The sequence below is a fragment of the Mustela nivalis genome, assembly GCF_964662115.1.
Source record: "Mustela nivalis genome assembly, chromosome: 8".
NCBI lineage: Eukaryota > Metazoa > Chordata > Mammalia > Carnivora > Mustelidae > Mustela > Mustela nivalis.
In genome coordinates, this window is record NC_139027.1 from 77427990 (window position 1) to 77442942 (window position 14953).

Genomic DNA, 14953 nt, shown 5'->3' on the forward strand with positions numbered 1-14953 from the left:
AAATCTATATGTGTGTTAAAACTCATAGAAGTGTACATGCACACACATGTATTTCATTCATTGTAAACAAAAAGGATACATATATTGCAGATGTGTGCTCAAATGTTTAAAATGTTGAAGATGCACCATCAAAAAGTTTGAAAGTAGTTTGGAGTAGAAGTATGCCCCTCATTTTACAGTTGGAGAAACTGAGGCCAGAAAGTGAAAGTATATTCCTTTCAAAAATGCATGAAGCAACCATAAGAGTATATTTTCTCTCGGGAGCTCTCCCTACTGCCTGACTTAAATCTCAAGCATATCCAGGCAGTTTAATTTGGCTTCTTTAATTAAGGTAGTTTCTAAATTCAGAGTTTTCTGTAACAGAATGGAATCATGGTTATATATGTGCAAGTTAAAATTGGTATGAATGAAAAACATATATATCCTATTTTGCAGAGTGTGCCATCAGCATGATCCCAGCTCCTGATGGACAGTCCTATGGCTGTTAGGGAAGATGTCTATAGGATGCCAGAGACTGCAAAACAAATAAACAGATAAATTGGTGGGCACTCTATCTAGACCACTTGAATCTGAAGCCAGGCCATGCTACCTACTAGCAGTGGGACCCCAGGTTTGGTTTTTCTCTATCTCCATTGCCATATCTGTAAATTGCACCCCAATTTTATGTACTGGTTAGAGATTTAAAACATCTCACCAGCAATTATAATATGACACAGTACTTATACTTAACATTTTAAGATGTTAAAATGTGATTTAAAAAAAAAAAAACAGCATGTCTTAGAATTAGAGATAGTAATGCTTATCCCACTGGATTGTTTTGGTGATTAAAAAAAAAAAAAGGTGTTAAAATTAATGCCTGACACATAGTTCTCAATGAATAGTTGTTAACTATCATTATGATTATATTGTTGTTATTATTACCATTACTAATGTTATTATTGTAAGAAACAAATAGTGGAACTTGCATTGTAATAAATTGTAAAACGCCCCTCCCACTCCATTCTGCCTTCTGCCTCCCCTACCACTTTGCTGTTGAATTTTCAAGCTTTGGCACATGCAAACACAGAATGTGTGGACGTTACCAGAGGAAAAAACGTGAGAAACTTTTACCACTTCTCAATTCTTGTGAGAGAAAAACCACAATGACACTCTACGTGTTGTGTTGGCAAGGTCATTTCTTGCATTGGCACATACACCGGTTCCCACGAGTTGAGGGAATCAGAGAAGGAACTTGAACTAACAGAGCAGTGTGAGTGTCAACCTGGCACTGAAGAACAGGGGACAGGAAGCTGTGTGTAAGGTGGCGGAGCCTGTGTTTCTAGGTTTACCGTTTGCCAGCTGTGGCATGGGGCTTAGTGCCATCTCAGTTTCACTTTCTTCTCTGTGAGACAGAGAGAAATAATGACCACTTTACAGCCACTGAGGGGTGTACATAAATTAGAGCTCCAGTTGGGTTAATGGGCTGGAAAACTCAACCATGGCTACAAAAGGAAGCTGGTTAGCCACATGATTCTTATTATTTGTATTTTAATGCAAGTTCTTTGAATTTGTCCTGCAGTCCTCTATCTTACTGTAGGAATGAGCAGTGTATAGGGGGATACCTCAGACCTGATCCCAGGCCATTCTGTTTTTCTTTTTTTCTTTTCTTTTCCTCTTTCTTTCTTTCTTCCTTTCTTTCTAACTTTTCCTTCCTTCCTTCCTTCCTTCCTTCCTTCCTTCCTTCCTTCCTTCTCCTTTCTTATTCTTATTCTTTCTTTTCCAGAGAGGGAGAGAAAGGGGGATGGGAAACAGAGGAAGAGAGAGGCTCTTCAGCAGGCTCCATGCCCAGCGAGGAGCCCAATGTGGGGCTCGATTTCACAACCCTAAGATCATGACTTGAGCCAAAATCGGGTTCTTAACTGACTGAACCACCCAGGTACCCCTCAGAGTCATTCTTACTGGGGTGCTGGACCCCGTGCAAATTCCTTTGTGTGCTTGGACCCTTCACCCAAACCTTGTTGTTCAGGAGCTACCTGGTTCAGAGGCTCTAAGTAGCCTTGGGGGAACTGTCAGTGCTAGAGATAAAAAGGATTAAAAATGAAACATTCCTGGGATGCCTGGGTGGCTCAGTTGGTTGGACGACTGCCTTCGGCTCAGGTCATGATCCCGGAGTCCCGGGATCGAGTCCCGCATGGGTCTCCCAGCTCCATGGGGAGTCTGCTTCTCTCTCTGACCTTCTCCTCACTCATGTTCTCTCTCACTGTCTCTCTCTCAAATAAATAAATAAAATCTTTAAAAAAAAAAAAAAGCGAAACATTCCTTAAGGACTGAGCATGTAAAGAAACTTCCTGAGAAGTGCTCAGTGCCAGGTACTGATACGATACCCATTGTTATTCTAGAAATTAGTTGTTACAAACTCCAGGTTCAATGGAACCAGGTTCCATTGAGGCAGGCGATATGCCCAGGATCTTATAAATGAAGCCCCTGACCTTCCAGGCTAGATTCCGCCTCACGTGGTGCTGTGCTGAAGTGACAGGCATTTAATACCACACTCAGATTGCCCCGGTGACAGTGCTGAAGGTTCCTAATGAGAACCTCCGGTCTGCTGAGTGCTAGCTAAAGATCCTTTCTTCCTTTCATTCTTTCATTTCACACCTGTCTGTTGAGAGTGTTGCCTGTGCTCTAGATCTAGAAATACCCCCAGGGAATCTGACACACAACCCTGAATCCGGAAGTTCACAGAACAATGGGAAAGACCACAAGTAGACCCAGGTTTCATGTGGCCCCAAACTTAAACAATTTGAAAACAATTTCCTCTTTAGGAAAAGGGAAATAAAATTAGCAAAAGGGTCTTGGAAGGAGCAAGGGAGGGTCCTAAAGTTTAACTTGTATTAGCTTCCTTGCAATTCTGCCTTTGGGGGAAACCAATAAGCAGACCTGCTCTGACAATTATATGTATTCAGGGCTGATGGGGAAGCAGAAGAGTCTCTTAGAAGAAATGCTGTCTAAGCTATGACCCCCTTCCCCGGATGGGGCAGGGAGACCTGGCAGAGGGAATAATGGGGTATAGGATCCAGGTAAGGGAAAGAAGCTGCCATAGTTTTCAGGGAGTGAGGAGAAAAAGCATCTTTCCTCCTTCCTTCACTGCACCCCAAGGCATTAAGGTCTCTCCCACAGGGCCACATTCTAGAGGTTAACTGGACTTGTTGCAGGCAGGCTTTCTGTCTTTCCTCCCAGCTGCTTGGGAGACCTCAGGTCCCAGGAGAAGGCGTCCAGGCTTGTTGTCTGCACTCCAAGAACACAAGCTTGCATTGGGCATTTGTTGAAATCAAACAATCCAGAAAAGCTTCCTTTGTCAGAAGTTAACTTGAGGTGCAACAGGCTCTAAGCAAGAATAGATAGGGGAAGGGGGGAAGGAGAAGTGGAGAGAGACTGACTTCTAAAATAAAATCCTTCATTGAAATTAAGAACTCGAGAGACATCCGTTCTAACCCAGAGTGGGTGAAGTTAGTATCCCCTCCAAAAGCAATCAGCAGGGTGTGCTAGTAACTCTAAGTTTCAAAGGTGATGTTCTAATACCCTTATTTCCTCTCCGTGCAGCCAGTACCCTGCCTGCTCCACCGCCATGCCAATGTACCCCCACTGGGACTCCTTCAATCCTCACAAGCCCGGGCGGAGAGTAGATGGAATGACTTGTATGTTGGAGCCCATGTCTCCAAGCTGTGCACAGCTGGAGCAGCAGCCTATGTCCTGCAGCGCAGTGAGGACTTGGAGGTTCACTTTCCCTGGGAAGTTCCAGAACAGTCACCACACAGAAAAGGTTGGTAATGTTGGTCATCATAGGGAAGCCCCTTCTAGGCAACCAAGTCTGGGCTCTGCTCCTGTGTGCACTTCACCTTCTTTGATTTACTTTTTCTTCTCAGTTACCCCATTTGTAAAATGGGAATAATGATACTTGTGGTTGAGAAGGGAGCAATAAGCGGGGGAGGGTTAGATCTAAAAGTTCCCTAGGTTCGGGGTACAGAATGTTACATTTGAGGCCTCTGCCTGGTGGCTCCCTCGCCACCCCCATACTTTCACCACACACTGTGCTGCAGCCTCTCCAAGATCACCTGAAGGGAGGACCCTGACCAAGTTCAGCTGTGGGTTGAGAATGGACCTTTCTCCCAGGAAATGATAAGGGATGTCTCCTGCCATGTCACACCTGCACCAAAGATGCGAGCAACCTGGCATTGTAATGGGGGGTGGTGTGGCTGGAAGAGCAAGTCCTCTCCAGACACCTGTAGCTCAGCACACTGCTGTCTTTCTCCTGCTTCATCACCCTTCTCTTGGGCCACACCTGCACGTGCGTCTTTTTTCACAGCTACAGGGTCCTTGTAGTTATTTTTCACACATTAAATGGGAAAAGAATGAGGAAAATGGAGAGGGAATCTAATTTGCACTGCTACTTAACCCAAATGGGGCATCCTACTCTCCAGCAAAGGGAGAAGGGACCAAGTAGAGGCTGCTGTTCTCTGCTCACCAAAAAGCCACGCTCTCCTCTTATTCCTAGCTCTCGAGCAAATTATGTTTCCTTGCCTCTCTTGCGGTTACATGTGGCCACGTGACAAAGTCATAGCCAACAGGATGTAGGTGACCTCACCCATAAAACCTTCCAGGCTCCATGCTCCTCCATGATTTTTTTTTCTTTCTGGATGGTTCCACTGGCTCCAACCTCCAAAGTGACTGTGGAAGCCTGAAGAGACAGGGCCACCTTTTGACCTGTTAACTCACTCAATGCTCTTAGGTGAATAAGAAATTACCATCCATTGTGTTTGAGCTTTTATACATTGGGTTATACCTGTTGGAACTGTTAGCCTACCCTAATTCATACAGAACAGAATAGCTCACAGATCTTGCCACCTCCAGGAAGCCCATGCCAATGTCTTCCTTCTTTCACCCCCATTCCTTTATCATCTGCTACCTTATATTGCTATTTAATGGAATGTTAACTAAAATTCAGACTAGGGACTCATGTCTTCTCTATTTTGTGTCATGTCTAGCAAAGAGATGCTTATAGTCATTAGATAAATCTTCCCTTTGTGCATTTAGTGGGCAGTCCTTCTCCCAAGAATGCCCCTTCAAAGTCTTTTTCTCTGCCTCTGATAATCTTCCGCCATCCCATTTGCAATTATTTGCAGTTTCCATCTCTCTCCCTTCTTGGGGTCTTCTCTTTCCACTCCACGCCACCGTGATCTTTCCCCCCTTCAATATATTGACTGCACCTCTGGTCACAGTTTCATTGAGACAACTTTTGCATTAAATGTCTTAGCATTCTGCAGTGTAAACCATAAAATAATGGTGCGTTTAAGAGATGGGCAAGGACCAAGGAAAGGAGAGAAACTGGAAAGGAGAAGTTAAGGAACAGGAAGAAAATTTTGGAGAGCTTGGATGTCATGGAAACCAAGGGGAGAGAGCATTTCAAGAAGGGAGAGGAAACAGCATCAGCTGGTGTGGTTAAGTACACTGGGGACTCCACACACGGGCTTAGCAAGGTAGAAATGATGGGTCCCCTCGATGAGCAGTGAGCTCCAGCACCTGGGCTTAGATGGGATAGAGTGTAAGAAAAGGAGATAGGGAGCATACCTAACTCTTAAGGAATTTAGGGAGGAGAAGAGGTTTGAGAGGTGGCCAGAGAGAGGTGAGGCAGGGTGTGAGATGTTTTTTAGGATGGGTGAGTCTGACTGATGGGAAAGAATGGCAGACGGGGGGAGGTTGAGGAAGAGGATGAGAGGTGGCCAGCACCAGAGTTCCTGAGAAGCAGGGCTGGGTAATGGGTCCAGGACACAGGTGGGGGCCTGGGCTGAGGGGACCCACTTCCATGATAACTAGTGGGATGGAGGAAGGGCACTCATCCTTTCTTCTTTCCTACGTGGTTGTGGGGTTAGGTGGTAGAAAGTCAAGTGAGCCCTGGGCTGATGGCTTTGGTGTTTTGTCAGAAAAGGAAACCGAGTGATCTGCTGGAAAGAGGAGCAGCCTCCGATGGCCCCAGTTCCCTTCCACTCCCAATACTATCCATTCTAGGGGTGACAGCAGGGTTCCTCAGCCATCTCTCACAGCTCTCACCTCAGCTTCAGAGGCAGACCTGCAGTCTAACACCTCGAAAAAACAGGGGTGGGTCCCTGGGGCCTTTCTGGAAATAACATTCATTCAAGTTCTAGTTTCTCTAAATCCTGGACTGCTTCTCTTTCATTGTTCTTCCTGGACCCAGCATGGATTTAACTGGAAAATAGAGGGCCTATTGTTCTGATGCAGTGATAGGAATAGAATTCATTTTGAGAAACTTAGTTGTTAGAATTTTTTTTTTTTTTAAGAGATTCAGCATCGTTTTCTCATAAGGCAGATGCTCGGTGACTGCGTTTGTCCCCTGTTCATGATGGGCATGTGGATAAAGCCAGTGGTCCCATGCCACGTGGTCTGCGCCTGGACCTATCTCCATAGCTCTCCAAATAATCCCAGTACTCCCAGTTTTTGGAGGCCGGCTGGGCGCCTTAGCGTCCGCCAGAGGGCGCCGTTGGCTCACAGAGCCGGCCGCGGTGGCCCTAGGCCTGGGGGTGCAGCGCGGACCACAGCGCTGTCCATTAGCCCAGTGACTAAATCACTTTATTACTTCATCCCGTTAAGCGAGCCAGCCATCGCCAGGGCGCTCAACTGTGCAAGCAAGAGAGGAGCTAACAAGATTTGTGACATCTTCTTATTTCGAAGTGTCATTCTTGTGACAAGTATTTATAGAGCACAGGGTTGTACCTACTGTGTCCAGGATCCTGGAGAGTAAGTATGGAGATGAGTCATACTGTCTCTCCAAACTTAAAGACCTTTCAGGGAAGTGGCAGAATTAAGAGAAGTCCCAAATTTAAAAAAACTGTAGTTGGGCAGAGGTCAGGGCTATGAGAAGTGAGGGGAAGTGGTGGGAGAGTTCAGGGAGGGAGATCCAGAGGTTCAGCCAGGGACATAAGGACTGGGACAGGGAGGGGTTGGGCCTTAAAAGAGAGAAGGATTTGCTACTCTGAATTACATCTTGGTTGCAAGAGAACCTGTGAATTAACTAGTTCTGGTTGTACATCTGTTATACCTAAATGATTGTTATCGGTGATGAAAAGGCAATATTCCCTGCCCTGGAGATCTAGCTCCTTAATTTTGAAAGGAAATTAGAAATAGAAATGGATTGGCCAAATATCCAGAATGGGTTAGAAATATATAACGTAATCCGAACACTCAGATTAAAAAAAAAAAAAAAACCCAAACCAAAAAACCATGTGTATGTTTTGAGGGGGGCCACGTCTGGCTGGTTCAGTTGGTCGAGCATGTGACTCTTGATCTCAGAGCCATGAGTTTGAGCCCCACGTTTGACAGGGAGGCTATTTAAAATTAAAAATTTTTAAAAAATGGTTTCACTGAACAGTAAGATCAGTCCTGCTAATTCATCATTAACCACAGGAGCCCACAGAAACAGCTGTTACATTTGGTACAGTTATAAAACCATTCACCAAAGATACATCTAATTGGTGTTACCAGACAAGACGCAGAAATAGAGAAGTTAAGGAAGAATAAAGTTTTTTTTTGTTTTAAGGACCTTGTTTACACATATCCCCAAAACCTAAGGAAGAACTCTGTGAATATCATTGTCCCCCAAGAATTATTACAAGTCTGTAATATCCAATTGCACTGAGGCCAGTTAACTTTGGAACCAGTACATTAAAACAAACCTGATTTGATTTACAGAAATTTTGTTTCCAACATATAAAGGGTAATTGGAGTTCTTATCATTAAATGGCGTTGCAATGGTTCTAGTGTAATAATGCAGGAAAATCAGTAAACTGCAACTAGGAAGCATTAAGAGTTGATTGTGGACCTCTAGCTAGTGCTTTCTTTGGGTATTGTTAAAAATTCTCTTGTGTAGCAAGTCAGTGAACTTCTCTAGCTCTCAGTTTCCTCATTTAATAGAGGAATTTAATAATAAGAAAGAATATAGGCCAGTTCATCTCCCAAATCTTGCAGTGTGTAACAAACAAGTCTTAGTTCTGCTGTGTCCAAATGCCTCCTTAGTGCTGACTTGGTTCTGAAGTCTCTTGAAGGATCTGCAGGTTCTTTGACATTAAACATAACTGAGGGAAGGGGAGAGGGGCTTAGGTGGCTGCTAGTTCTGAAACGGCTGGATTCTCAGTGTCATCTGAAGTCTTCTGCACGCAGTGGCCCAGGGCCATGGGGGATTGGACAGTTTCCCTCTGACTGTGATTGTCCTTACCTCTACATTTCTATTACCCTTTCCAACTGTGCCATTTATCTGTCATTTACTGTGTGCTGCCTTGAGTCATCCTTCTGCACCTGATACCTGAGGACAGGGTCTATGGCATTCTTCATTGCTCTTCACCAAACAGTCCATACTCCTCACCTCTGCACATGGGGGAACTTCCCAGCCCCTGGTGGTGGGGAGAGAGCAGCCATGTGACTGGTTCTAGCTAACAGGTAGTGAGCAGAAGTGAACGTCATTTAGTACATCCAGTGGACTATTAGTTGCCTGACCCTCTAGAGGTTCTTTTGCTTGTTGCCCATGACCAGCTAAGTTCCAGATAGTGACTTTTCTGTTGGCCTGGATGTAGGAACAAGAATGATACTGAGCTGGGGCAGAGCTCCCAGCCAACCTGCCACAGATTTAGAGCAGCGTGAGGAGAAACCTGTTATTTTAAGACCGTGGGATTCGGAGACTGTTTATTGCAGCAGCATGACCTGGCCCAGTCCGACTAATAAGGGGTCAATGTGTGTCATCATCTTTGCTTCCCCAGTGCTCCCAATGACGTGGCACTTAATACCAACTGCTAAATAAATGACTTCCTGTCTCCCCCACTGGAGTAGGAAACATCCATATATCTATTTGTCCTCCCTAGAGCACCTGCCCAGGATTGTGAACATAGCAGGTGCTTAGCAAGACCCATGGATTAATTTGTATATTTAAAAGTCCCAAGATGCAGGGCACCTGGGTGGTTCAATCAGTTAAGTGTCTGACTTTTGTTCAGGTCATGATCTCAGGGTCCTTGGACTGAGCCCTGCACTAGGCTCCCCGCTTAGCAGGGAGTCTGCTTGTCCCCCCCTCTCTCTGCCCTTCTCCCTGCTTGTGCTCATGCTTGCGTGCACACGTGCTCTCTCTCAAATAAATAAATAAATTTAAGGAAAAAAAAAGAAGTCCCAAGATGCAGCTCAACATAACAGCCAAAGACGTGGTATGTGATGTTCCTTACCATACGGTGCTTGAGTGAGTGGGATGCAGGGTCAAAGGAACTGAGAAAAGATGGGCAGTAGTCCATCTGCCTGCATCTGCCTTTAAGCTCTGTTGGGGTTACCTCTGATTCTTATATCTCTTTGTAGGGTGTGAGTGAAGCTTGGTCTCTGGGTCATAGCAACAGAGTTCAGAGCAGAGTCAAGGCCAACATAAGACAGGGCAGGCTAGACATAGGCCAGCAACCAGAGGGAGGAACTAGGGTGAGGTTAGAAGCGGGGCTGGGACACAGGTCGGGGGTAGGCCAAGCAGGGCCAACAGAACTCTGGAAGGTTTTCAGTGTCATTTTGTTGCTGCATATTCCATCACATAGCCCAGGTGGTTGAATTTTGTTCCACAGGGCATGTGTGGAATGGATGACAGTCCCTGACCAGGCCGACCTTTGCAGAAGCCATTAACATTCTATAAATGGCATCCACTAGCACAGCAACAAGGACATGAATATTGATATGCTAGTCTAAGGTTCTGGCACCCCATCTCTGCTTCCTTTAATCCATCACAACAATATCCACAGGCTGTTTCTTTTTGACTAGAGGAAATCATCTTTAGGCATGGATCCTCTATTGCTCCAACATCCTGTTTGGGGGGTGAATTTTCTGGGGGGGGGGGAACTGCAGAAGATTAACCTATCCATCCCTGCAAAATTGCCTTTTTAAGGTATTAACTCTAGGTATGCTGTTCCCGACCTTAGAATGATCAGTGTCTCATGAGGAAAAAATTCAAACTCATTTACAGGCTCCCCAGAGTCTTAATGATCCCACTCAACCTACCTAACCTCACCTCACCTCCTCTTCCTGCCTGCCAACATGCCAGGTCCATCTGATGGCTGACTCATCCCACACAGCTGTGCTCTTACCTACTTGTGCTCTGCATACCCTGTTCCCATTGCCTCCAGTGTCCTTCCCTCTGCTCTTTGCCTACTGGAAGGTCTAAACTGATGGGTGATGCCTTCCCAGGCAAACCCAGGCAGGGGGTGAGGCTGCCTTTGTGCTGTCACTCTCAGAGAGGCTGGAGCACCCCTACATCTGTTTTAGTACTTGATCATGTGGCCTTGGGAGCTCTTGCTCAATCAGTCCTTTTCCCCAAGAGCTTAATTTTTAAAGCACCCTCTTGGTCATCTTTGTTCAGTTTTGAACAATTCATTCTTCCTTCCCCTCACTCAAAGCTCACAAAATAACTAGGCAGTAGTTGGAATCCAAGGGACATCTTACTCAATGTCAATGCCAGTCTCTCTGCTGTCTTTCAGAACTGCATATAGAGGCCAAGAAGAGGATCTAGTAGGCAAAGATTATTGATTGGAATTTTACTTTTTAAACTTTCCCACCGGTAAGGGCTTGTTTTTCTTTTCGTGTGAATCTGGAAACAAGCTCACATCTGGCATCTCCTTGGTGATCCTGGAGAATACAGATTTTTGTTCAGCCAAGCCGGAGAGTAAGAAGGTGAGAGATTTATTCAGAAATAAGGATGTAATAGGAGCAGGAAATTAGGAATGTTTGCAATGTAAAGTACCAGCATTCTCCCTTTTCATTTAGATATTCATTCAGTACAACACAGGCAGTTTGGCGAGAACTCTTCATCCCCCCCACCCCCCTCACCCCTTTTTAGACTTGGAATTAAAAGGCAGGCACTTGTTGTGATGAGCACGGGGAGCTGAATGGAAGTGTTGAATCACTATATTGTACACCTAAAACTAAGATTACACTGTATGCTAATTGGAATTTAAGTAAAAACTTACAAAATTGTTAAGACCCACAAAAAAAGAAGGTGAGGTTACACTGGTGTTGGTCACATCTGAGAATTGCAGCCTGATTGTTCACATGGTGTAACAGACAGCCTGCTAAGAGGCAGAGGCTGTTCTCCTGTAACCATAGCTGGGTCACAAGGAAGTGGTATTGGAAGTTTGTAGGTTATTGGTTTTAAGAATACCTAACCACTGAGATGGCAGTAGACCCTATTTATTTATATATATCTGGGAAGTCTTGTCTGGGGAGAGATGGAATATGGTATCATGCAAAAAGTTCAAGTTCAGCATGCCCTTAATTCTAAACGTATTTCCTATATAACACATTGAAGAGGAGGGATTTTGGTCAATGTTTTTCAGTCTTGTGTACTTCTCTGTTTGCATGGTCATCTTACCCAGGGAAAGAGTACAGCCTAAATTCATGAAGTCCTTGCCTTTCTAGACTCCTCAACAGGGCTGGGGCTAGGGTGAGGCAAATGGAGCACTCATCTCAGGTGCAGAATTTCAGAGGTGCCAATCAAGTCAGTAACATAAGTGGTGTTTTAATAAAACATTTAAAATTATTTAAATTTTGAATATGTTCATTTTACATTAATTTTGATTTTTAAAAAATATTGCATTAAAGTATTACTCATTTTGATTACTGTGCTCATTGGTACCCCTTAAATTTTGCCTCTCTGTCAAGTATTTCAGCTCTATTAGTGGCTCTACTTCCCAAATGAATTTTCACAAGACCTAGCCCTATTTGCCATTGCCTTTCATCACATGCCCCCTGAAGGGGGAAGCAAGTTTAATAAGAATAGAATGGTGGAAAAAATTCTGATGATCAAAGACATAAAAACTGAACAGCAGTAAGATGCCCCTCCAGCACCAGCGCTTTGTCCAACTGACAGATTCCAAAACACACCTCCAGCTGGCGGGAGTGACCATGTAGGGCATTACTTTCTTATCCTGACTTTCTGCACGCGGAAGAGCTCAGTTGTCCCCAAGACTGCATTTTAGCACTCTCTACCCAGCTGTCCCATTCGACAGGGTGGGCTGGGAGAAACGATAGGATCAGGGAGAGCAGGACCAGCAGGCCTTAGGTGAGGATCACCCCGGGATGTTTTTATCCTTTTTGCGACCTGTGTGCTGCGCTTGGTATCCAGTTGTTTCAGGGGACTGCCTCCTCCTCGCCTTTAATCCGTTTTAAGCCTTTGAGCCACAGGCTGTGATAACCTTTTCCATTGAGAAAATGTAATCAAGAGGGGGGCTTTAAATTTTGGTCTACACTAACCAAACTTGCCAGATAAATACTTAGTTTATCACGATTCCTACAAAGTCCTCGACTTGGCCCGGCACGCGGGGGAGTGCCGACGTTTGCTTTTTTATACTGCGTCCTGCTCGCTCGCAGGTTGCGGGACATGACCTCTTCCCAGCCCAGTTCTACAGCCGCAGCAGCCAGGGCCGCGCCCAGGGCCTCTGCGCTCTCCGCCCCGCCCTCCCAGGTTCGCGTCCCTTGGCGCGGGGCCGTCCCTCGCCGCGCAGCCTACCCCGTCCCCGGCTCCCCGCGGAGGAAATTCTTCCCCAGCAGCCCAGGGCTCGCCTCACGTGATCAGCCGCCGCGGCTTCCAGCGAGAGTTTAAAGGTTATGGAGGAAATTAGCGCGGACGCAGTCCCTCGCCCCCCAGAAGGCGCGCCCCGGTTTTCCGCAGCTCGGACGGCCGCTGTCAGCGCGCTGATCAGAACCATGTCCCCCAAAAAGGCACAGACGAGGTCCAGAGTAAATATGAAGTCACTTTGTAAAAAATAAACAAAGACAAATAGAGCCGAGGTTCTACTAAGCTTTCACTTGTCAACAAGTTCTCGCGGCCCGAGAAGTCCAGGACGTATCCCAAAGGGGGAGAATGGCCCTAAAGTAAGGGAGGAGAGAAAGAGTGTTTAAAAACTCACACACCGAGGCTCGCACGCCCCTCCCTTTCTCCCCTCCCCCACCGCGGCGGAGCAGAGCGTCTCCAGACGGAATGACCGACAGACGGGCCAATACTCCCCCGGCTGCTCTCGCCGGCCTTAGTCCGAGTGGGGTTGTGGCTGGGGGAGGGTCTCGAGTTTCCTCCCGCAGGGCGGCCCCCGCCACTCCCCCACCCCCCCTGTTTTACGAGACGGTTTTGGCCGCGGAGCCCCGGGGAGCTGCGCGTTCCGCGGGTCTCCCCGTGCAGACCGGAGTCGAAGTGTCCGCAGCCCGCAGCAAACGCATTACGGCCCGCAAAGCTGCTACTCCCGGGGGTTCCGCGCAGGTCCCCACTCGGCTCCCCCGCCAGCCGCCGCGACCCGGCAGGCTCGCCCTCTCTGCGTCGTCCTCTCCTCGGCTCACTTTTCCCGTATTGCTCCCCCAACAGGCAAAACTTTCTATTTCCCCAAACACAGGAGCGCGCGCGCGCGTGCACACACATACACACATACACACGCGCGCACACACCACACACACACACACACACACACACACACACACACACTGACGTCTTTTGCGCATTTCCTGCATTAGAGGGAGGGAGACTCGCTAGCAAACCGACCGAGGGGGAAAGACCGAGGGGGAGAGCGGGCGAGCGGGCGGGCGGGCGGGCGGGTGGCGAACGAGCGGCAGCCGAGAGCGGGGACGCGGGGAGCGCGGCGGGCGGGCGCCGGCGCCCGGGAGGTGGGGCCGCGCCGAGTCGCAGTCCCGGCCCCGCCGCCGCCGCGCTGCGCACCGCCCGGTGCCGGCCTGCGCCCCGAGCCCGAGCGGCGGCCACCCCGACTCCCGAGCCCGCGCGGATGTGAGATTCCGGGCTCCTGGCGCCTCCCTATCGCCGACCGCCGCAACCGCGCGGCTTCGCCCAAGAGGAGGCGGCTGGGCTGGCTGTGTGGCTTGTGGATTTTTTAAAAAATTTGGCTCCGAGGAGGACCATTTCCTCTCGACATGCATCCCTCCGGATAGACTGAACATCCCTCGATCCATCCCCCGCCCCGCGCGGTCGGAGGCAGGCGCTGTGTGTGCGAAGAGGATCCGGGTTGAAATCTGCGCCCCCGGTTCTCGTCCGCGCCCCGTCCCCACATCCCCCTCCCCCTCCCGGAGTCGAAATTTCCCGGGGATTATGTTTCGGAAAGGTAGGTAAGCGCCGGGTGCGGCGCCCGCCTCCCCGAAGCCCGGACCGGGAGAGCCAGCGAGGCGGCGACACAGCCCCCGCGGCTTGCAGCGAAGCCGACAGCTCGTCTCCTCTTCTGGAGGTGCTGCTGGTGGAAGGGGGGGAGAGACTTGCTCCAAACACGGACGTCCCCCAGCTCTCCCCCCCCTCCCTGTTTTCCGTTAGGAACCCGACGAGGAAATACATGCACTCGCTGAGAATCGCCCGCGCCAGGGCGCAACGCTACAAGGTGTAGGGACAGTGTGGGGTGGGGTGAGAGGGGACCCAGGAGTCCCCGTGGCTCAGAGTGCCAGGGCGTCGGTTCTTCATTCCTGCCCTCGGGGCGGACGGAGTGACCCCGGCCCCCACTCCCCGCCCCGACCATGGTAGTGTTCAATGGCCTTCTTAAGATCAAAATCTGCGAGGCCGTGAGCTTGAAGCCCACAGCCTGGTCGCTGCGCCATGCGGTGGGACCCCGGCCGCAGACTTTCCTTCTCGACCCCTACATCGCCCTCAACGTGGACGACTCTCGCATCGGCCAAACAGCCACCAAGCAGAAGACCAACAGCCCGGCCTGGCACGATGAGTTCGTCACTGATGTGTGCAACGGGCGCAAGATCGAGCTGGCCGTCTTCCACGATGCCCCCATCGGCTACGACGACTTCGTGGCCAACTGCACCATCCAGTTTGAGGAGCTGCTGCAGAACGGGAGCCGGCACTTCGAGGACTGGGTGAGTCGGGCGACACCTGGTCTGGCAGCCCAGCCGTGGGGTCCCAGGG

General features: G+C 48.4%; 1 protein-coding gene and 1 long non-coding RNA gene across 6 annotated transcripts in view; one reads left to right on the forward strand and one right to left on the reverse strand.

Annotated features, from left to right (window-relative positions):
* PRKCE (protein kinase C epsilon) overlaps nucleotides 1-14953 on the forward strand; it is a 516689-nt gene that overhangs the window by 25501 nt on the left and 476235 nt on the right. For 2 of the 5 annotated variants that reach the window (XM_082746980.1, XM_082746978.1), the window contains one exon: nucleotides 3580-3799. In XM_082746980.1, coding sequence (XP_082603106.1) covers nucleotides 3605-3799 — 195 coding nt within the window. In that variant the 5' untranslated portion in view covers nucleotides 3580-3604. Of the gene's footprint in view, nucleotides 1-435; nucleotides 611-3579; nucleotides 3800-13531; nucleotides 14905-14953 lie in introns of those variants that run through there. The other 3 variants (XM_082746981.1, XM_082746977.1, XM_082746979.1) reach the window with 3 other exon arrangements.
* On the reverse strand, nucleotides 12797-13440 carry LOC309872609. Its single transcript, XR_014316002.1, has 2 exons — nucleotides 13234-13440; nucleotides 12797-12925 (listed from the first exon to the last, which is right to left on the reverse strand). It is a non-coding gene; the product is annotated as an uncharacterized lncRNA (long non-coding RNA).